This window comes from Plodia interpunctella, chromosome 4 (genome assembly GCF_027563975.2).
Source record: "Plodia interpunctella isolate USDA-ARS_2022_Savannah chromosome 4, ilPloInte3.2, whole genome shotgun sequence".
NCBI lineage: Eukaryota > Metazoa > Arthropoda > Insecta > Lepidoptera > Pyralidae > Plodia > Plodia interpunctella.
In genome coordinates this window covers 6799653-6827426 of record NC_071297.1, presented here as the reverse complement: position 1 = coordinate 6827426, position 27774 = coordinate 6799653, and the positions used below count along the sequence as shown (strand labels likewise).

The following is a 27774-nucleotide window of genomic DNA, read 5'->3' as shown; positions in this document are numbered from 1 at the left end:
TCGTCACAGCGTAGCGGTCTGACGACTTGTCAGCATTAAGTAACAGACATGGAATTAGTAGGTACTTCGTAACTTATTAAATCCATTAGTAAGTAACTTACTAAATCCATAGTAACGGTCATGTTGTCTTCATTGCCATTTCCCATCATTTGGGGATTTTTCTCTCCATAAAATTATCTTATATTGCTGTCATACTAACGTCTACTCTTTTCTCCTTCGTTCCCATCCCTTAGTTAATCCATCTCTTTTTCCTCTTCTTCTGTAACTAGTAAACTTCGTGTTCAACATTATTTTGGTTAAATGTTGATTTCCTCTCTTCATCAAAAGTCCATACCAATTCAATCTATTAACCCTTACTTGTTAATTTATACTTTATAATCTAAGGTGCTGGTTAATTTTTTCTTTTTTTTTCATATGAGCTTGTTAGTAAATTTCCTTTATGTTATTACGCTCATATATTTCCGTGTGAACTTGGTGCATTTCCATTAATCACAAAGGCTGTGACTAGATAACTAGTTAAAGAGTGACCGCTTGAATTTCTAAGTAATCGACAATTACGGTTATATGCAACATCGTAGCTAGTAAGAAATAAATATCGATATACGTATCTATTACGCATCACAGTTGTTTATACTACAATCTATGTAGGTTCGTCTCAACTACGCTAATTTATTTGTCAGAAATATTAAGATCATTGAAAATACTGAAAACAGATATTTTCAGAAATTTGCGTTTCTAAATTCCGAATACGTATTTGAAAGTAACCATAGAAAACGACTAGAAACCTAGAATACCCTGCAGAGCTTTCTATGTCATTAAAGTTTCAAAAATTTGAAACAAAACATTTTTGTCCTCTGAATGCAGCTTCATTATATAAATGCATCGACACTTCCGCCTGACCCTGGCAGAAGTCACAGACCCAAAATTAAATTACATTTCTAAATACTGTAACTACTTGGAATAAATAAAATGTGCACAGGAAAAATATTGGCTTGGTTTCGTCAAGGAGGAGCCCATGGTCTGTCAATTAAGGATACCGAAGAACGTGCCTTACCGAAGAGTACCTACATAAGAATGATAGAAAAGCGGACCCTGAGCTCAAACTGTTTACAACAGTTGAGGAAGTAATAGCGAACACTCGATGAGAGACAGCGATAAAATGCATCGTTGCCTTACTCTAAATCTAATCGGTTTATAGTTACCAACTCTTAGTACAGCTGACGGGAAAGAACATTTTATTTTTGCAACGTCCACATCCAACAGAACAGCTTTATTTTCTTACGTAATGAGATCTATGGTTTCTTCCATATATTATAGTAACGACCGCTATTATATTTGTTATGACGCCATTAGGCCGACATAAAGCAGGTTTGGTATTTTTAATAATATAATCTAATTAGATACCTACCTACCTATATCACAACGATGCGACATATGTACCTATATTATAACAAAATTCATCAATATTTCTTCGATTTAATTATTAGATGATTTTTTTATTATTCCCACGTGCAGGGTCGGCACAGTATGTAAGTTTTACATAAAAATATCCCACGTACTTTGGAAGATATCATAATATTTCTGTAATATTCCATTACAATTATTCCATGCATCTACCGGTTTGCCTTTCTTGGAAAATTAAAGTTATTATTCGCAATGGGGAAGCTACGAAGATGATACTTAATTGTTAAATTTATTGATACTTTTACTTAAAAAATATCAGACTTAAATCTGAATTACAACGAAAATAAAAAACCATTTCTAGAAGATATTTCAATTTTATTTATACAGACAACAAGTATTCACATTTTTTTCTTGCCTAAGCATTTTTAAAATAGGTATGAAATTAAATAGTGACAAGCCTGATTTTCTGAGCTTCGATTTCAAGTTCAATTTCACAGATTTGATAACACGGTGTGGTAGTTTTTCTGGACGCCACAAAAATCATTTTAGCATTGCAAGGCGGTTTTTCGTTGACATCGTCGTAAACGAATCCTAAATTGAACGACAGCCCAGGTGGGATCCTCTTACACCGAGAAAAAGACAAATTTATGTATTTGAGTTGTTCTAAATCTGGTATCAACTTGTAAAGCTTGATATAAACTGGTTCCAAAGTAAGATTGCAGAATTTGATGTGCTGCGTAGTGACCCCTCCACGCTTGTAGTGTATGGCGAATGGATTTGGATAGGAAACAAGGCGGTTCTCGCATATATATGAAGCACTTTTACGCAAAGGACTTGAGAAATATTTGGAGATCTCAACGAACCTCTCGAACTCTGACTTAAAAGCGTCAGCCTGGTCCACCGCCTCGCAAGGTTCGCAAGGCTCACAATGTTCTTGTGCTTCTTCACTGATCTCAGTTTTTGTTTCTTCTTCAACTGGTTTCAGTTCAGAATTTGATGTGGTCATTTCATCTTCTTCATGTGGGGTGAAATTGAACAGTCTGGGTACAGGACGGCCTCGTCTGAACGTTGGAGATCTCGGTCTCATTTTTCCTTCTCTACTCATATCTGTTATTTTACTTTTACAATTTATAAATATAAGTTCAAATAAGTGGTATTTTATGGGAGAACCTTTGGTCTGCACTTAGATTTTGACTGTAATGACTTTACGTCATTTTTATGTTTCAAACATTGAGTTCATACCAAAGACTACTGTCATTGCTTCTAATTTTCAGAAAAAAGATTAAATGTAAAGAAGTCATATACCTACATTTTTTATCATAACGTAGAGTCAGAGACGTTTAATTTATCATGAATTGCATACATATAAAAAGTGATGAATTGTAATAAAGGTGCTAATTGTCTGCTAATTTTGTAAATAAGAGTATCTACCAGTTTAGTATATTGTTGTTAATATGTTTCATTACTTACCTATCTGCTCAAAAAAAATTCTAATTGCTGGATTTTTTTTTGTAATTCTTAAATAGAATCTATTTATTATTACTTCGTATCGAATACCGCGGCTCCACCCGCGTGAATTTCCCACGGAAGCAGTCATTTTTCCGGGGTGAAATGTACCTTTTATGTCCGTTCCTGTATTTCAAACAACATGTAAGCAAATTTTAAAGAAGCTTGATTAAGTAGATAAACCATGAAGAGGTAAACTTACTTTCGCCTTTATAATATTAGTTGAGATAAAATAAGTTATGACGACAATACAATTCTCATAAAGGCTTAGATTTAAATAACTAGTTTTAGACTAGTTCGTAAGTGTAACAAGAATAAGCGAGGAAGTATTAGATCAGCATATAAATATACACGTGCTATCTTCAACATCATTTAAAAAAAATTGCAATGCTATCGACACATGGAAATTTATAGTCAAATAAACGTAGTAATTAGGCTACTATTTACCCCTGCAGACGATATTTGTAAAAGACTATATCTTAAATCTTTATCTGGTATTCTTTTTCGCCTGGACTATTTATTATTAAACTATTCATCAATAAGAACTAGACAATATAAAATGTAAAGCTTAGGCTTGTGCCTAAGCTTTACTGCTGAATTAATTTTTACTGCACCTTTAAATCTTTCTGGGTGAATGCGGTAGATATAGTAAGAAAATAAAAAATTAAATAAACAAAACATAACTAAATCATGGCGAAATGCAATAAGTGGTTGTTGGTGCAATACTATGAAATTAAATAGCGATGCAAATGCAATTACGAGCTAAGTATATTTATATAATTTCAAATTAGCACTAAGTAATATTTTTTGACTAATTTATAGTTACTGTAAATTTCCACGAACAACCGCCGAAGGCCCCATATATTTGACGTCAGAGAAGTTAGCAGGATACAATCCGTTTATTAGGGTTCCGTAGCCAAATGGAAAAAACAGAACCCCTATAGTTTCGTCATGTCCGTCTGTCCATATGTCACAGTCATTTTATTCGGAGACTAAGCTTAAGGTTGAAATTTGGTAGATAGCTGTGTAACAGCTGTACGAGTAATATTGTGCAATATGATTTTGAAACATAAAATTATTTTAAAAAAATTTGTCTACATTGCATTTGTGGGGCATCATGGGATCGGTGTTTAAAAATGATGTAGAGTTTTCTAAAATAATTTGGAATTATTCCAATATTTAGGGAAATATTATTGAATAATTGTAGGTATTCTGTGCAAGTACTTACTATATCCATGGTTTTGTCCATTTGAAACTGTTTTTAAATAACTGTCACAATTCTTGAACCTTCTGTGAACTTATCGTGAGCGAGTCCGACTTGCTCTTGGCCGGTTTTTTAATCCTTGACGAATGACCGACGGTTTTTATATTATCTTATAATGATAATTTACCTACGTAAATAACCTAAAAACTTTTGTTTATCATTTTATTATTCATTCTATTAAAAATACCAAGATTTTTGGTATTATGAATAGAATTATATTTACTCGTGTAAGTCAAAATTTTACACGCTGGATAATGACCGTATTGCCTTTTGTACTACAGAGATGTTTGACATTACATTATCATCACCTATTGTTTAAATCATATTCTCAATTGAGTGCGTAATATTATCATTCAAAATATAGTTTTTATAGTGAGAGTATATCTACTACAGTTATCATTTTTTAAACATGTATAGATACAAGATTACTGTTATACTTAACTCTGCATCATATTAAAGTAAGTATGTCCAAGCAAAAGGCAAAATACTAATGCAAAAAATATATGAACACCTACTCGATAAGATTGTTCTCCTCAATATAAATAAACATGGCAAAAAATTATGTATATTTATGATTCAGACACGTCTATAAATAAATGTAGTACCTATGATTGGTTTCATAAAAGTAGCATTAAATATCAAACGCTGAACTACAACGGAAAGTTTCGATAACTCGGGTTAAACAAGTTTTGATCTCGGTTCAAATAACATTAATATTGTTGGACAGACATTCCTAATACTTATTTTTTTGTTTAAATGAATAAACCAGTTTAGGCCAGTGTCTTCGATATAGGGAAAATCCTTTACTCCGTTTTTTATGTGCTTATGTAACAATCTTTAACTATATAAACTTTAAACATATTTTATTTCATAACTGTGCCGCGTGTATATGTTTGTATATGTTACGGCGCTAGATCTAGGTGCAGCCGGGCTCTGACGGTTATACCTAGGTGTAGGTGGTTAATCCTCCCCTGGACCTAGTTTTGGCCGAGGACAAGCAGACCTAGATCTAACTTTATTCTAGATCTAGGTCTAACCGGTATAATAACGACTAAACGTATGTCTAGCCGAAAATGAACAGGGTACCTAGGTGTAACCAAGACAGACCGGCTTCACTCAGGACTAGGCTAAATCTAGATCTACCCTTACTTTGGGGTTTAGCCGTAACAAAAAGTCGAATAATAAGTAACAAAAAAATAAATATTATAATTAGATTAAATACATGTGACTGGATTTAATAATAAATAAGTTCTTCTTATAATATGTATTCCCCATGGCTGATCGTCGTGGCCAATATGGAATGTAACACATACAACTTCTTGGGCAACTTTAATGCAGAGGTAACCACTGCCTTCTCCATTTCACGCACTAGCTGATAAATCACCAAGAGTTCAGGTTTCCTCACGAAGCATGATTTAATCTATGAAAACTACTATACGAGTACACACTGATATATAAACTTATGCGGCACGAGTATTAGGTATTTGATATCTACTCTCACTATTTGTTTATTGTAGCTGTGGACAACCACAGTTGCAATAAATAGGCAGTGAATATGATAAAGAAAATATTACAATAAGCTATGCCGCTATGGTTACATCAGATCCTTCGTCATGAGTGTACCTTGTCTTGTGGTACCTACTATATTTCCTAAAAGTATTTAAAGTATCCGTTATGTTTTTAAAATATTTTCTATTCGGTTTTGCCTGCGGATTCGTCCATAATAAGTTTTTTGCTAAAATTTATTTTTGACACAAGGTTTTATTGTTATCAGAGAGATCTTATTGTGACAATAAAATTATTTCCGTGCAGTAAACCGTTGACGAGTTCCTACGTCTGGAGCCGTTCTTGGGTGCATCATCAGGTCATGCTTATCATAATAATACATTGTTATCCAAACTACATGTGTACAAAATTTCAGTTCGATCAGTTGAAGATATCTGCTTCAAAGTTGAGATGCAACATTCCACCTGTCTTGGGGGGTTGTTACATTGTAAAGTTAAATAAATAAAATAATAAGTTTATAAAAACTGAAACACTACTGGCATTTTTAATTTATTATTTTAGATTAAAATCCACGTGTTATGCCTCATTTATGTAAATATATGAGATGGGAATAGTGCGTAAAGTTTTTATTGATTACTTATTTTACTCTGGTTTTCTCAATTTTGTATCAAGTTGTTGCAAAGTTCATAATACATTTTACATAAATTAATGTTGTTTTAGCAACTTTTAGGGAATTTGGAAATACAGTAATTTTAACCACATTCTTGATGAAAGATATTGGTGGTGGTACTTTTTATGTGCTTTTTACTCCATCAAATTATAAGTTTTATGTTAAATATTATATTTTTTATTACGACGTATGCCATAGTTCTAATTAATTACATGTATAATGATAAGGAAATATGATCCCTAATTATTGTCATTATTTAGTTTAAATATTTAAAAAACAAAACCGTTTCAAATTCTATGTGCATATATGTGAAATTAAAGATAACTGTAGTATTACAATTATCTTTTATTTCACACATATTATAATTTATTAAATAGGTAGGCTATTTAATAAATTATAAAATAAAAGCAATGTTTTTTTTTGCAAATATAAAAGAAAATTAGTTCGTGATCTTTATTAATCTTATGTTGTAGCTTGTGAGAAATAACTATTTAATATAAAAATTGACGTGATAAAGTGCCTGTGAAGGTCTAATTTCTGAATTAAATATTTGAATTTATGACCTCAAATGACCTCAAATGAGCTCATCATCGTTCATCATGTTCATTATCATGAAGAATTTCATATTTATTATTTCTTTATTTGAGCAGGAGGAAACAGATATAGACCTGTAATCAGTTTTCATGAATATTCTATATTTGGTAACAAGTTTTCTCTTTAATACCCCAATGCAAACATCACACAATATCAGTTGTATGTATCTGGTGTGTGGCATCGTCAAACAATCGTAGGTATACCGGTCTTACCTTCGTTTTTTTAAAGATGAAATCGAGAGTGTACGTATGCCATGAACAAAGAAAATCTGTTGAAATTTTAGTATAAAACTTTTAGTGGTATATTCCTTTCAGGGTTTATAGCTCTTTTTCGCTATTCCTTTCAGCTTGACTTACAAATTGTTTTGTAGTGCCTAAACAATGACTGGATATCTTTTATGGCGATAAAATATATTTATTAAATCACTCTTAATATGAAGCGTTGAAAGTTGAGATTTGTTCAGCAATAAATGTAGAGTGTAGTAAACAAGAGTGTAGCGTCGCAGTGAAGTGACGTAGTTTGCATGTATATAGATAGTTGCGCGGGAGGCGGTCAAATAGTCGATCCGTGACACCCATCGAGTCCTTTTGGACTGAGGACGTACTGGTTTTTTAATTGTGATATTGGTGACAAACTAGATGAAGGGAGAGCTCAACTAAAGGTAGGGATGATAAACAAAAAATATTATTTATCAAATTATAAGTTATACATTTATTTAATTGAAAATATTTATATGTATTTTTATAATTATGCAAGTAATTTAGAATATTTCCTAATAAAAATAACCCATACCTTCTATCTAAGTTATAGATATTGTCAGATGCAGTCAAAAGTTTCAAGTACTATATAAATAAATTTTACTTCGAAATTATGATGAACGTAAAACATTTCTGTGTCATAAGTTAGCGAGAGATGGCCATACTGATATGCCCAATATACTCGTATATTGTGAGATACTTTGTCAACATTTTTTATTTTTTCTGCAATACTTATTTACACACAATAATATATTTTATACTTAGCTATAATACAGACACGAATGTTACATTTAAAACATCACATAAGACGCTTGTGATTATTAACTGTTTTGCAATATGTGTAAGTAGAACTCAAGCTATAAATAGAATGTCAAAATGAAAGTGAATGCGAGTCTAATCAAGATTTTATTTGTTTGTTCGTGATCTCCGAAATGATACAAAATAAAGGCTATGATTATATTTAATTCACAGATACAATAATATTGTTTTTCTTATTATAACTGTGTACCCTCTAATTATAACTGTGGGACACTCGAAAACTATATAAACATGGGCACATATCTAAGTCGAATTATAACGAAGCATGATTTTACAAATAACCAAATAGATTTATACATCTCAAATAGAAGTATTTTGTTTAGCGAAGAGAACAGCTTTCCGTTTCGCGAAATATAAGATCCGTAGATTTCACTATACCGGTTTTTACATAAGTAAATATTTTTTAAATTGTATAAATGTTTGTTAATGATGTCATTTACATATAAAACAAACTCCATTAAAAGTTATGCATAATAGGCGAAGGCTCATCTATTTATACGAAAAAAAAAATCACGTTTTTGAAAAAAATTGATATTATATCGTGGTAATTAATTTATTAAGCTGTGTTACGAAGTGAATCATTAGGAAAAATCACCGGATTATTTATATTTTTAGGAATCCAACCTTAATATTCGTCATTTTATTATAGTAATAATAAATGGAAGTTCAAAGGAGTTCAATAAACATGTTTTAGGCGATATAGGAAAGGTGGCAAATTAATATATTTTGTGTGTATATAAAGCTAAGTGGCAAAATAGTTGTGAAAGAAATTTTTATCACATAGTTAAAAAATAATATTAAATCGTCTATTTAAAATAATCCTATGTTATTTATTATATTGAAACTAAAAAAAATTGTAAACTTGGTCTTTGTACACCTAGTATACAGAATACCGACTATTATTTGAGACTATGTCTGAAATATGAATAAAGCAAAAAAAATATATCTGATGTCGAGTTTAAAATATTAATATATTATAGGCATTTTAGTGATGTGCAGTTACCACAGCTAAGCAAGGAAAATAAAGCTACTTTGAAGGAAAAACAAACTACCTATTACGTTGGTAAGAAGGTGTTATGTGTTGTATCTCTTATTAAGGAAGTCAGCGTGCGATCGTTTAAGCACAGCCTAGTGCGACCTAGTTTGTAGGTCGTTATGCTGACACCAAGTGGGTTTCAAAACACATATGGCGAACTTTAAAATTGGTTTAGTAGGAAGGTATAAAATCGCGCTTTACTTGCTAGTAAATAATGTTCAGAGTAAGGAGTTTTGCTTGATGGTCGATTTATAGAAGATAGGAGGATTTTTATAATTATATATTGTTAAGATTATTCAATTTGGCGTAGCAATTTCATTAATTCAACTCCCTTTTTAGTTTACCCCTAAAGTACACGTACACACTGATCTATAACAGATACCTATGGTAGAACAGGTGTAGATTTTGACCCAAAGTCAGCAATACATCAAAGGTTCTCCTTGTTTATGCGTCCCTTAGTAATTACATATAAAAAGTATATATTAACATAGGTCAAAGAGACTATTACCATTGTAATTGTAAAATATGTTCTTGTCTATGATTCAATATATAAGCTTATTTGCATTGCTTATTTGCTAGAAGTAATAAAATATAATAATTAATTATAACCAGGTATAATTTTAAGGTTAATTACTTAAGAACGGGAATAAGGGACAAAGAAAATTTGCATGCATTTACGAGATAAGTGATCAAGGAAGACAAAGGTTCCACTATAATTAAATTATTTTTCCGGCTAATCCATTTGAGATTCTAAGCATACATGATGTCGTCCCTTAAAGGGACACATCAAATGTTAAAGTTTATACGTGGAATTGTAATTTGCGTGACTCATACAACGCAGTTTTGACAATGACATGTGTTTTATGAAGACATTGACGTAACTATTTCACAAAATTATAACAACCAATTACTCTTAATTCGTCTCTGTTAATTAAAAATTTACATTTATATTTCGAAACTAACTCTTAGAATTTTGATAAAACATGTGGTTACATAATGTTTATTAACCTTCTTCCGCTACCCGCTAATATTATCATATGTAAAAAATGTGGAGCGGGTCACTAGTCCATACTTACTTTCTTAATCATTCCTAATCCAACAGTTATTTATAGATTTATAAAACACGACGTTGATGATACTACATCTGTTCATGCATTAACACTATCCCGATTAGGTATATTTTGCAAATTGTATGTAAAATAAGACTACTACGATTACAACATATCAAAACCTTATATGTTAAGTAAAAATGAAAACATGTCCGTTTTATGCAATTTATTAATATTACCTTAAATAATATCAAAATGAGAACGCAAATTAATCAAGCCAGCAACAAAGGTTATTAACATATTTTGCAATCGTTTAGCAATTCTAGAATCTAGATGTAAGCATTTCTTCATTCACAATGGTTATAAAGGTAATAGCGTGCATAGTCATATAACGCGGCTAACATTACATCGATTTATCACTTGTCTTTTAGAGTAAGTAAGATTATTATACTAATAGTTTGTAGCTTTATTTTAATATTATATAATTTAAAATTTGACTTGCAAAAATATGCCTGCGAAATGAAGATATTATACTTTTCTATAAACGATTTACAATAAATCTATTTCTTTTGTCTACAGATAACGATTCATTTCTAAGATGTCTTACGCAACGGAGAATGTGGTGCAGTCTACGACATGGGCCGCCACCAGCCTGTTCTACATGCTAATGGTGCCGGCGCTGGTGCTGTGGTACGCCTACTGGAGGATGTCGAGGCGGCATATGTATGAGTTGGCTGAGAAACTTGAGGGACCAGCTGGTTTGCCACTCTTGGGGAATGCCTTGGAATTCACGGGCGGCTCTGCTGGTGAGTTTTTATATAATTCACATTAATATTCGTATATAATTCCTTATAGGTATCTGAAATTATTTAAAATATTTTCAGATATAAGGAATTTCACTTAGCAAGGATGAAAATGGCCTATTTTACGACATTCAATAACTAACTTTTTCCTGGAGCTCGCTTCCGTGGCAATATCTGGAAATAACTTTTGTTTTAAACTTTTAAATTTTCTAGACCTAATATAAATTCAGATACGCGTCGCGTAGATGCAGCGCAAACATTTTAAAATTTTCATGTGACTAAGTTTATAAACGTAGCTAGTTTTATGAAATGCTTTCAGTTATTAATGACCGTTTCGCTTCTTAGCAAAAGTTTCCTTTTGGGAAACGTATTATAAATTATTTACCTCTTTTTACTCAATTAAAATTTTTAAGTTAATAACGAAATAACTCCTAAAAATTGCAAATATCGTCATCATAAATTATCCTTGACAGATATCTTCCGAAACTTGGTAACCAAGAGCGAGCCGTATGACAAAGAGGCAGTGGTGAAGATCTGGATCGGCCCCCGACTGCTGGTGTTCCTCTACGACCCTCGCGATGTGGAGCTGATCCTCAGCAGCCACGTACACATTGACAAGGCGGACGAGTATCGGTTCTTCAAGCCTTGGCTTGGTAACGGACTCCTTATTAGTACAGGTCTGTACATACAATTTTTATTATTTGTTGAATTTGTTTGATTGATTATCAAACATCCCAGTATATGATAGAAAAGTATTAAAAAACTCAGCATTCATTTCTTACATCTGTTATCTTTCAGAATGAAAGAAAAAGTAGGTAAGTAGGTACTCCAGTGACAACAAATTTATAGAAGTAAATTCAAATTCATAATCTAAATACTGAAGATTGATTTCATTGTCAACAGGTCAAAAATGGCGATCACATCGCAAACTGATCGCTCCCACATTCCACTTGAACGTCCTCAAGAGCTTCATCGATCTCTTCAACGCCAACTCGAGGGCTGTCGTGGACAAAATGAAGAAAGAAGCCGGCGTATTCGATTGCCACGATTACATGAGCGAGTGCACGGTTGAGATATTGTTAGGTAAGTGTTATAACATTGTTTATTTCCACGTGTAAAATTGATTGCTAAGTTTTGGTCCACATCATTTAAACAGCAAAGAGCTTGTCGATTTTGCACGTGAGCACGAGCTTGTCGTTGATAAGTTTCCCCAGGAATCAAAGTATCTATTAAAAAACCCGCATCAAAATCCGATGCACAATTTTAAAGATCTATACAAATACAAAGGGACAGAGAGCGGGAAGTGACTTTGTTTTATAGGTACTATGTACTGAAGAAATATTATCATATGATTGCAATTTGGCTCTTATTGGTACCAAAACAGTAAGGAAGTAGTATTGTTGAAATAATTTCATAATTATTTTCATAAATACGACTCCTTTTTGAGGAACTGGAATTCCAACAATTTCACTCATCCGGTTTAGGAAACTTGCAATGACATAAACACGAATAAATATAAAAACCCTGAAAAAAAAACTTAATGATGTAAAACCAAACGAATATAATTCGGACTGTATTTCATTGAATTATTTCCAAAGTTAGAAAAAGATAATTTATATTTACAGGTATTTTTTTATATTCTTTAAAGGTATTTTATGCATTAGGTTTATCATTAAGTTCATTATATAGTTTCGTAATATATTTAACAAATCAATCAAATGCAATCAAAATCTTGGTATACAGGTACACGCTCTATCTACGCTATAATTTGATTGCAATTGATTGGAAGTCCTAAGAAGTTGAATAGTTCCCTAATAAAATCTAATTTCGCTATAAAACAGGACCGAAAAACTGACCTGGACATTAACCTAATTGATTCAAGTGGCATTCGCTTTCATAATATCAATATAGTTATATTGATATAAGGCAAATACCTTATTCGGTCACAGTACAATATCGCCTGTTTTAAGAATATTAGGACTTCACGTTTTTACTTATTGTGTATAATAGATTAAAATTTTAGCCACATCCTAGAAATGGGAATTTATTTATTTTATTTTATTGACAAGGATTTAATTCTTTGAGGATAAAAAAACGTACATTTTTCTTGAAGTGAGATGTAATAATTTATGTTGTACTTAATTATTACTAAGCAATGCATATTAAATGCATTCACGTTGAAGAACGTTGGAAAAACACGACAAAAATGATAACTTTTTATTGACCCCATAAATACGGGCAGTAAAATCTTTTCTATGTAAGCTCCGAATTGTTGTCCGAATTACCCAACTCCGATGGTTCGGTAAGGTTCACCACTCCTCGTTTCGTCCTTGCTTGGTTCTACAAATTAATTCTTTGCCAAAGAATGGTTCGCCAAAAAAAATCGTTCACCCCGTCACGGTTCTACAATTAATCGGTTTACTACGAATTTGTTTGTCGAATAAACTCTTCATCGTCGGTCCCTTGAACGAACTTTTTCCATTATTTCGTTAACGTTGAATTCGCAAGTTTTGGTTGAAGATTTGATACAACTCCGAAATTAAACATTGTTTAACCTATAAACTTTATGGTACAACTTAAAAAAATTAACAATAAGTGGGTAATGCCTCAAGGAATACTCTGCCGGTCAAACATTCGGACGAGAGACTTGCAATTATAATATTTTGAATTCCAATCGATAGTTGATAACTAGCCCCAGAAAACTTTCTGTCGTTCTCTGATTCCAAGGAGTCACCGCAAAATTGATTGTAAAAATGAGCAATTTGTGAGTGTTGTCACGTAGTTGACCAGCCAAGCGGCTGACAGCGATGACCCTCAAAACCATTGGATTGTGGTCTTGAATGCAGTCACTTGGCCAAATCTATTTGCCAAATTTACTTATTATAAAATTTTACTGTACAAAATTTACTGATACATACTATGACACATTTTACATTAACGTCACTTAATACTATTAAATAAAAGTATATTGAATTATTTTTACACAAACTGCATAAATAAGCTGATTCGAGTCAATACTGACACTAATAACGCAACATGAATTTATACAAATAGGTATAATGACATGCTTAGTAATGCAATCAACCTTATAGATTTTTGAAGTAATGCAAGTTCTAGCATAGGAAGATTATACATAATAGCGGCTGCAGTTAGAATTGCGTGGAGGAAGTTAAAATAAATAAGGCAGTAAATTGCAATCCGCATTATATCCGTGATATCTATGGTCTACAATTATGCTATTTACCTGGAACAGATTAACTGGTAGCATTGAACTACCTTAGTTGTTCTGATTCATTGAATGCCACGTAGTAAGTGTGTGATCATGTTCACCGACCCCCCACGCCTTCACGTACTAATGGCCAATATTCGCCATCAGAGGCTTCAGGGTCCATTATTATTCTGGTTACACAATCGCTTTGAATATCGCGGAGGTCAATAGGTCTTTCTCTACGTACTGGACCCTTTAATGTAACAATTAAACATTACAGAGACCGCCATGGGTGTCAGCAAAAGTACTCAGGACCAAAGTGGATTCGAATACGCGATGGCTGTTATGAAAATGTGTGACATTCTGCACTTGAGACATACCAAGATTTGGCTAAGACCCGAAATGATATTCAATTTTACTAAATACGCGAAGAGTCAAACGAAGCTTCTTGATATCATTCATGGATTGACTAAAAAGGTATGGCTACGTATTATTAAAGTATTTCAATATGCTGCTTTTGGATGCATTTCTGTATAAATACTAAATGTTTAGTATATTTTTTATAAAATTACATCTATTATTACGAAGCATTTTTATTTGATACCAATTTGTTTTATTATTTATGTTTTCAATTTCAGGTCATCAAGAGGAAGAAGGAAGAATTCCAATCAGGCAAAAAACCTTCCGTATTAAATGAAACCACGGAAGTGAAAAAAACAGTCAACGAAAACAGCGAACCTGCAGCCAAAACTACGTCCGTGGAAGGTCTGTCATTTGGACAATCATCAGGATTGAAAGACGATCTGGATGTAGATGATAACGATGTAGGTGAAAAGAAACGTTTGGCCTTCCTCGACCTTCTTCTGGAAAGTTCTCAGAGCGGTGTTGTGATTTCTGATGAAGAAATTAAAGAACAAGTTGACACTATTATGTTTGAGGTAAATTAAATTTGATTTTTAAATAAATTGCACCATTTATACTTATAAATTGAATATTTATATAAGTTTCTTTTTTAAATTTAGGGTCATGACACAACAGCAGCTGGAAGTAGTTTCTTCCTTTCTATGATGGGAATCCATCAACATATCCAAGACAAAGTTATTGAAGAATTAGATCAGATTTTCGGTGACTCTGATCGCCCCGCCACATTCCAAGACACATTGGAGATGAAGTATCTTGAGAGATGCCTGATGGAGACGCTTAGGATGTACCCTCCAGTACCTATTATTGCTCGACATCTCAAACAAGATGTTGTTCTTCGTAAGTAGCTATTGCTTTTGTATAAAACATCGTAACTATAATAGATATCATTCGAATTAAAGAAAAATGTCAGATTCAGTATAGTAGACATCGTGCTACAAAGTCACAGTTTATTCCTTTAAAGATATTTTAAAAGTAAATTTTGTAGAATCACATTAATTTCCTTTTATGTATAGTATTGTCACATAACAGAGCACATTATATAAAGACTATATTAAGTGAATATTACTGGATCCCACATATTATAATGACCTCCTTATTGCAGCGTCCAACGGGAAGAAAGTGCCAGCCGGCACCACGATCATTATCGCGACGATAAAGCTCCACCGCCGGCCGGACATTTACCCAAACCCCGACAAGTTCGACCCGGACAACTTCCTGCCAGAACGCTCAGCTAACCGCCATTACTACGCCTTCGTGCCCTTCTCTGCTGGGCCTAGGAGTTGTGTCGGTAAGTAAATCTTTAAATTTATTTTCCCATTGAACGGTTTAAATAAACTGAATAAAATATTATTGCACCCGTGGTCCTACCGACTTATCCCACTAGTGGGACCATGAATTGGTACTTAATAATTTGTCAAAGAAAGTTTATATTAGGTTCTTACTACAGGTAATCAAATAGTAATATAAACATTTAATATTGAAAGATCTGAAACATTTATAAGATATTTATAAAATCGGACTCCGAGATCTTGAAATTCCTCGTGGTTAGTTCGACCATTGCCGTGCATTGATCGACCAACGTGACCGAACTTCGCGGCCGGAGGGGATTATTATCTGTTACCTTCAACTCCATCTATAGCGCTCACATTAGATATTTCGATTATCTAAACATCTCCCTCTCATCTGAGCGTTTGCAAGCGAGAGGTTTCTTCCTGAGCCATTGAGCGCCGGAGCTCAGGGTCGACTATCTAAAGATTAACATTGAAGTAGGTATTTAGCAAAATTCTATAATATTATTATTTCTCAGGACGTAAATACGCCATGTTGAAGTTGAAGATCATCCTGTCCACTATTCTAAGGAACTTCCGAGTCCATTCGGATCTCAAGGAAGAAGACTTCAAGCTACAAGCAGACATTATCCTCAAGAGAGCGGAAGGTTTCAAAGTTCGGTTGACGCCCCGCAAAAGGATAACCAAAGCATGCTAAATAATTTTAAAGAAGCGCATTAAAGGTCAGCTCGATCTTCACCATTTACAGTGTTCGAAGAGTTCACTAGGGTGACGTAACTTATTTTTTTAGTCAGAGGTGAAATTGGACACTTTTTGTTTAGTTATTACGATTACTTCGATAACAAAATTGTATAACAATGGTAATATCATCAAGTCAACACTTCGACAAAGCTAATTTTGTAGTAAGCTTTATTTTAAAATATGCTTAAGGTCAATGCGCTATCTTGTAACTTTAGCAATAAAATTTACTTAGTTCTAATTCATCACTCGCAGATACGTACAGTGTTTTCTTCTTCATAGCAAAGTAGGTATCTCGTTTTTGTGATAGATACCAGTACTGACTAAGTTATTTTAGATCATTTTCGAGATCAAATTAGTAATATACGAGAGAAAATACACGGGGTTACTTGGTGTAAGGATTGCTCAAAAATGGTTACTTTGGTATTTAATGTGTAAATAAGTAGTTATGTTTTTAGGTTAAAATAAATTAATAAACACCGTTACATTTTATGTTTTATTTTTATTATATTATAAACGATTTAGAACTAGGTATATAATCAAATTATATATATAAAAACTACATCATCAGGAGTTATAAGTATACGAAAAGATTTATTATTTTTTGATTTGACTACTCCGCAGCTTTTGGATATCGTTAACGGTTTCCAATGGTGTATGCTCCATGAGTCTGCTGATAGAGCCTAACATGGCCTTGCTGCCCAGTTCCTCTAATAATTTTAATTGAAACCTAGAACAAAAGAAAAATTCCTGTCTATAATATATTTTAATAGTGTATTTGAATTGTTTACCAATGTTTGTTCATGTCCCAACTAATATGCGAAAATTATTTAACCCAAATCTTACTTGCAGTGTTAGTGTGCAAGTTGGTTTGGGTTCAGTTAGTATACCATAGGTCTCAAACTTACTTTGGAACTAACTTAATCTGAGTGTTTGTATACAAATAACATCTCGTTAGTTAAATTTTGGTAGTATAATTTTGGTTACACTTTGGTAGTAAGGCGTTCCTGTGAAAAATCCGCGCGTCAAAGCTGTGGGCAATGCCTAATTTTCTATAAGACTTAAATTATAATTAACTTATCAGTTTAAGTTGAGAACAATAGGAAAAAATAACAACCTCATGGTCATCCAGGACGGGAGCCCAAGGATTACACCCTTAAGATTTAATTGGGTAAGAAAATGATTATTTCTTCGGTCACTATCAGGAGTTACGAGTATAACGAAATGATTTTACTATTTTTTATTGATTTGTCTGTGACTACTTCGCAGCGTTTGAATATCCTCGACTTTGTCCATTCGAGTGAGCTCTATTATTTTGCTAACAGAGCCTTGGTCAAATTTGCTAGCATTATCCTCTTTCAATTTTAATTTGATTCTAGAACAAAAGATATATAATAGACTTATCTTATCGAAATGTGACATATTTTTAAAAGTTAATATTTCAATTCACCTCTGTGATGATTTTTATGTTAAAATTCACCTTAAAATGTCCAGAGGTGTTCGTTGGTGAGTAGGACACAGACAAGGCAAGAAGTCGTGGTGCTGCCGCTTGATCCACCAGCCGGCGTGGGCGAGTTTCCACTCTATCGTCTTCATCTGGGCCACGGCACATTCACCTGCCTCCTTCAGGAGTTGGAAATACGACGCCATGTTTTCTTGGCCTGATAGAAAGGAAAACTATATCACTAGAAATAATGGTTTCAAATGACAATGTAAATTCATGTATTTTGAATTAGATTTAAATTGATAAGAAAAAAATTGATGATTTTTTGCGTGGGAAAAAGTTTTAGTTTAATATACTTCTGAATTTTGTTTTTGTTAAAAATAAATCAAATATGTATTTAGTTTAACCTTCAAGAACCCTGAATTTTTATTACATTATATCATACTGGAGATGGCATGATATAATGTCGTCCGGAGCTTAAACGATTAGGTATGGGTAAATTATAACTAAGTACTCCTATGATACAAAAGTGTGAAAATTCAATTAGGTTCTGATCAATATACACGTTTATATTTGTTTTTTTTTTTTAATGTAATTGTGTAATAAATGTGACGTGAGTATGTTGAATTTGGAATTTCCAAGACCTTACTTTTTGATAAAAACAAATGGCCGGCTAAAAAGTATGTTAACAAAGCAAATACAAAACCACTTATATATTGTGCTGATGCTTTATTTCAACAATAAGCGACCTAACTATTGGAACAGCATTAAAATGATTACCTAACGTTAGCAGAATCAACAATCTCGTCATCTCATTTATTTATTTCATTTATCCTAGACGACAATTTAGGATAGTTTTGTGATTAAAAAAAATTCTTACAATCGTCCTAATTCTGCAGTTTACGGCAGCTAAGCTGTATTGGTCCATTTAGAGGCATTTAAGAGGAATAATGTTAGTAGATTGAATGATTTTTTTTTTATTTGTGGACGCCAAGTGCCAGCACCAGATTTATTCTGTGTGATGGGCTTGCTACTATGAGGCATTTACTCCCTGCACATTAGCGCCACCTCACGATTTTATTATTTTCTTTCATTTCTTAGCGAAAGTTAATAAAATATTATGATGATACAGATTATGCCGGATTATGCCACACTACATAAAAATTTATTTAGAAAGTATTATACTACTAATACTTATCTATAAATACAATGTGGTCACAGTAGACTAAAAGACATTTAGTAGCCACCGTTTTTGATTCAATCAATTATGAATACATTATGCAATAATGCGTGTATGTGTACGCGCCCTTAAGATGCATACAATTCATCTACAATTTGAACAAATGTATAACGTTAAAGCAAAGATATATACTGATTATGTATGGTCTAAGAAGTTTCTCATATCTTCTTAGCACAGGAAAAGACAAGACAGGCCGTAAGCTATTTTGAAACGTTCGTTATGCCATCCACGTACAGTCACCATTCCGTCACTCCAGAGATCATTAAAAGGTTCAAGGTAAGCTAAGCCACTTACATTGGTTTAAGTATAATGTAAAACACCAACGTTATCGAGCCGAAATAATAATTTGGATTGTACTTATTTAGAAAGGTTGACAATTTTAGTTTAAAAGTGAAGTCAAGGAAACATAGTTAATTTTCTGGATTCGGAATAGCCTTTGTCTTTATTATGAATGTGGCTATCAATGCAGAATTGTTTTTTCCATATTTGACAGGTACCTAGTTCAAAATGGGTAAAAGTACTTCTGACTAAAACTAAACTTTTTTGTGGAAATACTAAAAAAAATGCTGGGTCCATACTAATATTATAAATACGAAAGTAAGTTTGTTTGTTCCCTGTTCACGCATTATCTACTGGACCGATTGTTATGAAATTTGGTACACGGGTAGAAAATTACTTGGAATAACACATAGAATACTTTTTATCCCCAAATTCCCACGGGAGCGAAGCCCCGGGCACAGCTAGTAGCCTATAAATCAAACTCGCGTATGCGAAGACAAAGAGTGTTACACGTTACATGTTGACATAAAGAACCGATAGATGGTGCTACTATGCATGGATGCTATTTGTGTAGATAATGGGACTTACCCGCAGAAATCGCCATCATCAATCTCGACTGCTCCGCTTCTTCCTCAAAAATCTCGTTTTTCTTCTTCTCGTAAATACTTGTAACTCCATCGTCGCTATCATTACTATCATATTTAAATTGTGACACTGAGGATTCTACCTAGAAAGTAAAATTTTTGGTTAATGCCTACGGCTAGGCTTGATGGAATATGATACAAGATGGGGAGCAATGCCCCTGGGATGCCGTTTGTGTGTACAGTTGAGTGAGTTACATGGACGAAGTAGACAGAGGTAGAACATTTCCTTTTTTGTTAATTTCTTATCAATGCGCTAAATTTCTTGGCACTTTTTAAAGATTGAATCCATTCAACAGGAGTGAAATCAGGATCAATGTGGGAATATCTGTTTCCAAAGCATTGTAGTGTCCTTTGCATAGGACTGCCCTGGACTACCTAAAGAGCTATCATAGCCTAACAACCAATTCTTCAGCTTGGTTATATGTATGTGTTGCCACGTTATAGGTATAAAAAAAATACCAGAAAGCGTTGAGCAACCACCATATTAACTCTAAATAAAACTAAAGCTGACGGCAAACAACCAAAATCAAGATAGTATAGAACAAAAGAGAAAATTAGTTACAGTATCACATCTTTATCACTTAGGGAGTAAACAGAGCCAAAGAATGCGAAACTCGGATGCCTGGTTTAGCTATACTTGTTAGTGCAATTGACATTAAATAGTGACAGGTTGTACCAATCGCCTAAGAGAATAATCTCCAGTTTATAACCCTTTTATTTGATTAACTTTTACAATTAGCGTGGAAGGAGAAGCAGCTGGTGGGATATTCAGATAAGCATGGGAGAATGGAGAATAGAATATGAATAAAAACGCACCCCAACACATGAGAGCCCCATAAAACATACGAACGCTTCGGCCAGATGCTGCGTGCCCAGTTCAGGCCGCTCCCTCCGAAGATGTAGTTCTCCCAGAAGGTGCAATGCTCGGCCCAGGTGTCTTCGCAGCTGGTGCTCCATCGCAAGAGCACCCATCTCTGTTAGTAATTTCGCAGCCATCTCATGGTCTTTTAACCTAAAAATAGTAGCAATTCTAGGCAGCTTGTAAATAATAACAGGTTTGACGTGGCCATGAAATGCAAATAGTCAGATAATTAAGAATGCCGATGACCATGCGATGTGGTGAAGAAAAATAGCTAACATTGTACGGTCCTAGATGCTTCCACTTTTTGCATTAATTACATTCAAATATTAAGAGTTGACAATATAACTACATAGTATAAAACAATAATAGTATAAAACAAAGTCGCTTTCCACTGTCACTATGTATGCTTAAATATTTAAAACTACGTAACGGATTTTGATGCGAATTTTTTAAAATTGATAGTGTGAGAAGGTTTAGATTGTACTTATAATTTCAAGTTTTACCCAAGCAAAGCCGGGACAGGCCGCTAGTAAGATATCAAAGAAAAATAGAGAAATCAATTTGATATTTAGTTAATTCTCTACCCATTGGCAGTACATGAAATGAAAAGCATTTTTACAATTTATATTCTATTACAAAAAAATTTGCACTTTGACTAAATGATATGCGAATAGGCTTGGAGCAACAAAGTTCATTATGTATACGCTGGTCACTTAGAAAATCATGTTACTGATTAACCTTACGAGCCGACAAATTAGTTATTCCAATTAATGCATGTCATATGCAGATTTACAGACTAACACATGATATGTATTTCAATGTCAAGGTTAGTAGAGTGCATATATTTCAATAAATAATGTTCTTTTAATTTAATAAAATTAACTCCTAGGTCTAGGTACTTTTTATGAAAATGTCAATTGTGCTGCCATGATTCATAATATCTTCATATATTACCAAAATTCACAAAAATACCTAAAGTCTAAGAAGTATTTACTACCAGACAGACATTATTTTTACATTAGAATATTAAAACAATATCTTACCTCTGCATAACAGCAGCTAGGTGCATTCTAGTGTCACACAAACCTTCAATGTTGTTGCTATCTGTGTATATTTTAAATGCTCTCTCAAATGTCTTCTGAGCGTTATTTAAATTATTCATAGCTAATTGACATACACCAATCTCTAGTATTGCTTCCGCTGTCTTCCCAGTTTCATTGGCTAAAAAATATAGTAAATATTGACATGATTTCAATCTCACGATGAAGTAATAAGTCTAGTGTGCGTCTCGTTGGTCATGACTTTTGGCAGTGTTTGCAGTCTAATTACTATATAGATAATGAAAAAAATAATACATAGCCTTGGCAGCTGATTCCCAAGTAGGGTTGACGTCAAGTAGGCGGACGGCTGTAAAATCTTCAAAATTGTCACTTTTACGATAACCTCAAACTTCTGCTAAGAAGAGGTCATTTATAACGGCCTCAAATGCAACCGAACACGTAAGGATGCGAGAGAGAGTGTAAAATAGGGATTAAAATTGAATATTAACTTACAATTTGTACATTAATAATCAAAATCTCACCGTCCTTGGCTCTCCTCTCAGCCAGTCTGGCCAACCTTTCCGCTTTTCCCGTGTCTTTCTTTCTAATGGCTCTAGCTTTATCTAGCAAAACGCGATGTAACTGTATAGCCGAGGCGCCAAATAGGGTTTCTTTAGGAAATACCTCGCCATCTGCGTTTGGTTCATGAAGATACCAACTCTGAAAGATAAAGATGTTAAGATGAATTAAGAGAATTGTAAGTAAATACTTAACAAGTATTTTCCAGTATAGAAGACATATTAAAAGTATGGAAAATACTTGTAGAATTCGTTGGGTAATAAACATTTTGTATTGTTAGAACTACAATTCCTTTTGTAATGTGCAAGTGGAGAAGAAACAACATATTGCGCAATTTTTTCATATCCGCGAGTTTTAAAGTAGTGACGCACATTTCGCAGAAAACATGCACTGTTTGCATACATATTACAACTTTCTAAAAACTCATTTTTGTTTTAGGAAACACGTAATCGTTATATGAGTGTGACATTTAATTGCTAAATAAAAAACTGCGAATATTTGCTGAACATGAACACAATCACACAAAAACTTCCTAACACGTGTTCTATATTTGCTGCCGCTCTAAAATAAATAAGAAAAAAATAACAAATTCCCAATGAGATCATTTGTTGTCTTGACTACATACAGATAATGAATGAATGGAAGGTTTCTCGTCATTTTGTTGCTATGTGGTTCCACATATTCCATAATGTATTTTAATTCTCTTATAGTGATACTATATTATGTACATACATATATAATTGTAACTGTGAATAACTGTGAATCACAACTTACCTTCCCTATTGCACTATCTCTAACTTCAGTCAATATCAGGAACGATTCTTCAGGATCTGCCCCAGGAACTGAAAACAATTTTCATATAATTGTTAGTTATATTATTGCTCCTATTGCAAAAACCTTTTTTATATTAGTATTGTGATTTTAAAATAAATAAAGTAGTAAATAGTAAATATACCTACAGCGGAGAAAAACTAAGTTTGAGCCTTCACCAACGGCTTGGTACTGTAACATCAAGCGGTAATGGATCCATTGACAAAATATTCTAAAGAAATATAAAGCTGAACAGATACGTAAACTATTTTTGAAGTAGCACCCGCAAAGTAGACTCCGACGTTGTCAGTTCTTCTTTGAATGTTAAGAGCTAATTATAAACCTCCTCGGCAATCGAAAAAAAAAAATTAAGTACTTTTAAAGTCTTACATTTGTCGAGCAGAAATTTTCCATAATGGTATTTACAACATCCCTTTTGTCGACCTCCGTCTAGTAAAAACTGGCTGGCCACGGCTATAGATGCCAAATAGAATTTTTCAGCTAGCCAAAGAATTCCCTTTCCCATTTCAGCGTATTGCAAGGCTAAACTTAACAGCTGCAACGCTTCTTGCTTCGTTTCCCCTGGGAATATATAAGTTTAGGTACGTTGTATGGACGAAACCAGCGTTGACACTAATATGGACTAGCTGCATCCCGGTGCTTCGCTTCGCATCCTTATGAATATAGTTAAAAAGTACTAACATTATGTGCTATTCTAGGTTATATTGTACTCAAAATTTCATAGAAATCTGTCTTATACATTTTGCAGGATTGGTTAACAGACATTTGAGTAACGTGTGTTTGAGTAATGTGTCTTTCTTTACCAGAATGGAAATAATTTATAGAAATACCAACCTCTATCTCTATGTTTTTCTGCCTTCATAAGGCCTACGGCGATATCCTCCAAATAATCTTCTCTCTTACGCAAGTCAACAACGATACCTATGTCGTCTGCCGCTAGTAATTGCATATTATCATAAAGTAAGTCTTGTAGGTAGTCCGCTGACTCCGAATAGCCAGCTTCCTTGAGCTCCAGAACCAAACATTCATGTAAGGGTTGTTTTCGTCTAAAAATTGAGATCAAAATTACTAAAACAACTTTTCCTGACTCGTTATCTAAGGTTAGGTACTGTACTTTCCACTTCATTTGGAATTGGCTTCGTCTTAGCTGAACATGTATACAAAATTAATTTCAAGTAAAACGACAGATGATATCTGCTTCGAAATTTAATTTCAAGATTCCATCGAAACAAACCATACATACTTGGTATAGAAGTTAAAAAAAAACCTTATAAAACAATTAATTGTGCTTAATTTGAGACCAAGGTCTTTGAGATGTTATATAAAAAGTTTGGTAGTGTTTCCTCTGCGGTTAAATAACACTTATAACAATTCACATTATTTGCCAAGGTTTCACTCAGATTATTATAATATTATTTTTTAAACCAACGCATTGCAAATAAATAAATGTAGTTGAATACTAAAGATGTGAAGACACCTGACCTGCTTGCAAAATACGTAACCTTTTGTCGTTAACACGAGCAATTAAATAGAAAAAGTATTCGGGAAACTACTTTTAATATGAGATGAACATTATGACAATGTATGTTTTCAAATCGGACTCTGGGTTTCGATGTTGTATAGCGGTTGAAGTAATCGGAAATGCGATCATCTAGGAGAGAGATGGTTTAAAAGTTGTCTTTAGTCTGTAACTCTAGTGATGGCCTTGGTTGATAACTGTGCCATTTAGCGTCTGTGTGTCTAACAAACCTCATCTGAGGTAACGAACTGGTTTAGGAACTCTGAAAAAAAACTACTGCTAGGTACTACGGCGTGGATCTTTGCCGCCGACAATAGATAACGACATTCTTAGCAGTATCTTACCAAATGTAGTCATAGAACTATGAAACTCCGCAGTACAGTATCCTGAGATCCTTTGAGAATCTTCTAACTACAAAATAAATTACAATGTTTTCCTTAGACAAAAAAGCTTGGCATTTAAAATTCAGCTCAGGCTCATAAATGCCAAATGATGACGATGACGTCAAAGTAACAACCGTCTCACTCACGTAGACCCTAAGAACTTTACCGCGGTTCACCTTTGAGGTACTTCATGGGAGGTACCACACTCAGGCGTCATATAATGACAAGTTTTAATGTCCCCCTAGAGAGATGCTAGAGATCTGAGGATTTTAATGGCAGTAATAATTATATTAATATGCACAGTTATTATTTAGGTACACACATGAATAGAATTAGTATACTTAACCATTCAATGATCTATTTCTTATTGTAAGAAATACATTGAACACTTATGAGACTCCTTTGATGAAAAATAAGATTCAGTGCAGGTTGGTTAATATATCATTGTTCTATAATAAATTTAAATGGATCACTGTTCTTGTATGACCTCAACGAAAATCATTATTTTGGTACAACGAAAAATTCACAAGTAGTTATGATTGTGTTTCTATACTGAATTATTGTTTTATTTTTTATTATGGGTATGGGCTAATTAGTAAGTAAAGATTTTTTGCATAGATTCACAAAACGCTGATGACATCTTCACTACGTAGCGTTTGAACACAATATAACCCCATCATACCTATAGCCTACAAAATGTATTTTACTTATGCAAATCCTGCTAGACACATGATTGAACCTGCTATAAAATATTTAAACCACGCACCTCCGGATTCCCTTCGCATCGAGCACATCCAAACTAAACAAAGCTTTGTTCCGCAAGTTTTCTAAACTTTGTTTTGTCATGCAGGCCATAAGTTTTGGCAATTTTCTTCTTTCTATTTTTACTCCCGACATTCCTGATGATTCTGATTTCTATAATAACTATAACAAAACTTACTAAATCTAGATATCTGAAAATTGTTTAATACTTATGCAAAATACTCGGAAAAGTGACATTTCGATTTGTTTGAAATTTGGTGTTACTTTTTAAATTTTGAAACCGACAGCATTTTTACCGTATTAAAGAGAATGTAATATAATTCACTTGTGCAATGTAATTAAATCTGCCCAGTGGAATCTCTGGCGAATTACCATAATTTTTACACAGACATTTGATTGAATGTCTGTGATATTTTATCACAAAATCCAAACAGTGGTTTCTTGGGCTATCTACAGTTTGGCTGCGCACAGCCTATATAAATCACGCACACTATTTATGACAATGGGACAGCTTGTTATTTTTTACGAGCTACCTTGTTAAATTTTCCAACGGAACCCTATAAGAACAATATTATTCAAACACGTATCTCCCAAATTTAGTGTTCCAATTTTCCTGAAAATTATTCTGTCATATTATTTACCAATATTTTTAATACGTGTGATATGTTTATGTTACGTCTTGGTCATAATTTAACTTTTATTACATGTATTATGTACATAACTATGTTATAAATTTTACTAGCGGTCCGTTGGCTCTACTTAAACCATAATAAATTATACCTACCTACACTTAAACCTTCCTCAGGAATCGCACTATCTATTGGTAAAAACCGTACTAAAAACCGTCAAAGATGCGACACGGACTTCTTCATAACGATATTTAGCTACATACCTACCCATATGAATTATTTTATTATAATAAAGAGTTGCTAATATCAGTTAGGTAGGTCGAAACCGCATGAATATATTTAAGATTAAAGTTATTGCATTGAATTAGGATAAGCTGATAAACGCTGACAAAAAACTCAGATTATATACTATCTAAAAGGGAATTGGAGAAGATTTTAATTATTTCTCAGCTGTATTACTAATGCTTAAAGATAAGAGCTATACTTATTTGTGCGTCTGATTTAAATGAGCCATCCTAAATCTTGCCGCGCGCCTTCGAGCTTGATATAGCATTGTTGGCTTAGGAGTAGATTTTCATCAAGCGCCTTACGCAAAATTGATGAGATTTATTCAACGAGATGCGGCTAGATATCCTTAATATCCATATCCATACTAATATTATAAATGTGAAAGTATGTTTGTTTCACGTCAAAATAAGGAATGATTTATGGTGTTGAGATAGTGGAGGGCCGGAGAGTGATAAAGACAGCTACCGCAAGTCGCAATCAACAGCTAGCATACAGTATTCCTAAATAGATATGAAAGCGTTTTCATTTATAATGTTACCTAGAATAAATAATATAAATACTTGGGGACGCTGATAAATACGTTATGAGATCACTTTTAATAACTTGCTAGTATCTATTAATAAAACGATGAGATTTTAATTTCATCAACAAATATTCAAATATCTTAGGAAAAATCGGTAATCTAACTATACTTAATAAAACTTTTAC

The 27774-nt window shown here is 33.3% G+C and overlaps 3 protein-coding genes across 5 annotated transcripts; 1 reads left to right on the top strand and 2 right to left on the bottom strand.

Moving 5' to 3' along the window:
* Positions 1 to 1758: 1758 nt before the first annotated feature.
* Positions 1759 to 2689, bottom strand: LOC128669288 (uncharacterized). Its single transcript, XM_053744022.2, has one exon. The coding sequence runs from the start codon at positions 2507 to 2509 to the stop codon at positions 1847 to 1849; it is 663 nt and encodes a 220-aa protein (XP_053599997.1). The 5' UTR covers positions 2510 to 2689; the 3' UTR covers positions 1759 to 1846.
* Positions 2690 to 7456: 4767 nt separating this feature from the next.
* Positions 7457 to 17051, top strand: LOC128669228 (cytochrome P450 4g15). 2 transcript variants are annotated; one of them, XM_053743896.2, is made up of 10 exons: positions 7490 to 7605; positions 9001 to 9083; positions 10685 to 10911; positions 11382 to 11585; positions 11812 to 11991; positions 14397 to 14593; positions 14755 to 15054; positions 15139 to 15376; positions 15642 to 15827; positions 16347 to 17051. In XM_053743896.2, the coding sequence occupies exons 3-10, from the start codon at positions 10704 to 10706 to the stop codon at positions 16523 to 16525; spliced, it is 1692 nt and encodes a 563-aa protein (XP_053599871.1). In that variant the 5' UTR covers positions 7490 to 7605; positions 9001 to 9083; positions 10685 to 10703; the 3' UTR covers positions 16526 to 17051. The 2 variants fall into 2 exon arrangements, with proteins under 2 accessions (XP_053599870.1, XP_053599871.1); XM_053743895.1 differs by lacking the exon at positions 9001 to 9083 and having other exon boundaries at positions 7457 to 7605.
* Positions 17049 to 26399, bottom strand: LOC128669229 (uncharacterized). Of its 2 annotated transcripts, XR_008404623.1 has the most exons (11): positions 26154 to 26399; positions 24320 to 24531; positions 23855 to 24046; positions 23429 to 23496; positions 22618 to 22795; positions 22079 to 22256; positions 20990 to 21185; positions 20118 to 20256; positions 18047 to 18227; positions 17684 to 17941; positions 17159 to 17296 (listed from the first exon to the last, which is right to left on the bottom strand). XR_008404623.1 is itself a non-coding variant. In XM_053743897.1 (10 exons), exons 1-10 carry the CDS (start codon positions 26282 to 26284, stop codon positions 17164 to 17166), a joined length of 1608 nt encoding a protein of 535 aa, XP_053599872.1. In that variant the 5' UTR covers positions 26285 to 26399; the 3' UTR covers positions 17049 to 17163. The 2 variants fall into 2 exon arrangements, 1 of the variants encoding a protein (XP_053599872.1); XM_053743897.1 differs by lacking the exon at positions 17684 to 17941 and having other exon boundaries at positions 17049 to 17296.
* Between the last annotated feature and the right edge of the window lie 1375 nt (positions 26400 to 27774).

Excerpts from the sequence above, each read along its gene's own strand:
- LOC128669288 (XM_053744022.2), bottom strand. The coding sequence starts at position 2,509 with ATGAGTAGAGAAGGAAAAATGAGACCGAGATCTCCAACGTTCAGACGA.
- LOC128669228 (XM_053743895.1), top strand. The coding sequence starts at position 10,704 with ATGTCTTACGCAACGGAGAATGTGGTGCAGTCTACGACATGGGCCGCC. Across the intron at positions 11,992-14,396 it reads CACGGTTGAGATATTGTTAG|AGACCGCCATGGGTGTCAGC; the intron begins GTAAGTGTTATA and ends TAAACATTACAG. Across the intron at positions 14,594-14,754 it reads TTCATGGATTGACTAAAAAG|GTCATCAAGAGGAAGAAGGA; the intron begins GTATGGCTACGT and ends TTTCAATTTCAG.
- LOC128669229 (XM_053743897.1), bottom strand. The coding sequence starts at position 26,284 with ATGTCGGGAGTAAAAATAGAAAGAAGAAAATTGCCAAAACTTATGGCC. Across the intron at positions 21,186-22,078 it reads CTAGCTGCTGTTATGCAGAG|GTTAAAAGACCATGAGATGG; the intron begins GTAAGATATTGT and ends TACTATTTTTAG. Across the intron at positions 20,257-20,989 it reads TGGGGCTCTCATGTGTTGGG|GTAGAATCCTCAGTGTCACA; the intron begins GTGCGTTTTTAT and ends TTTACTTTCTAG.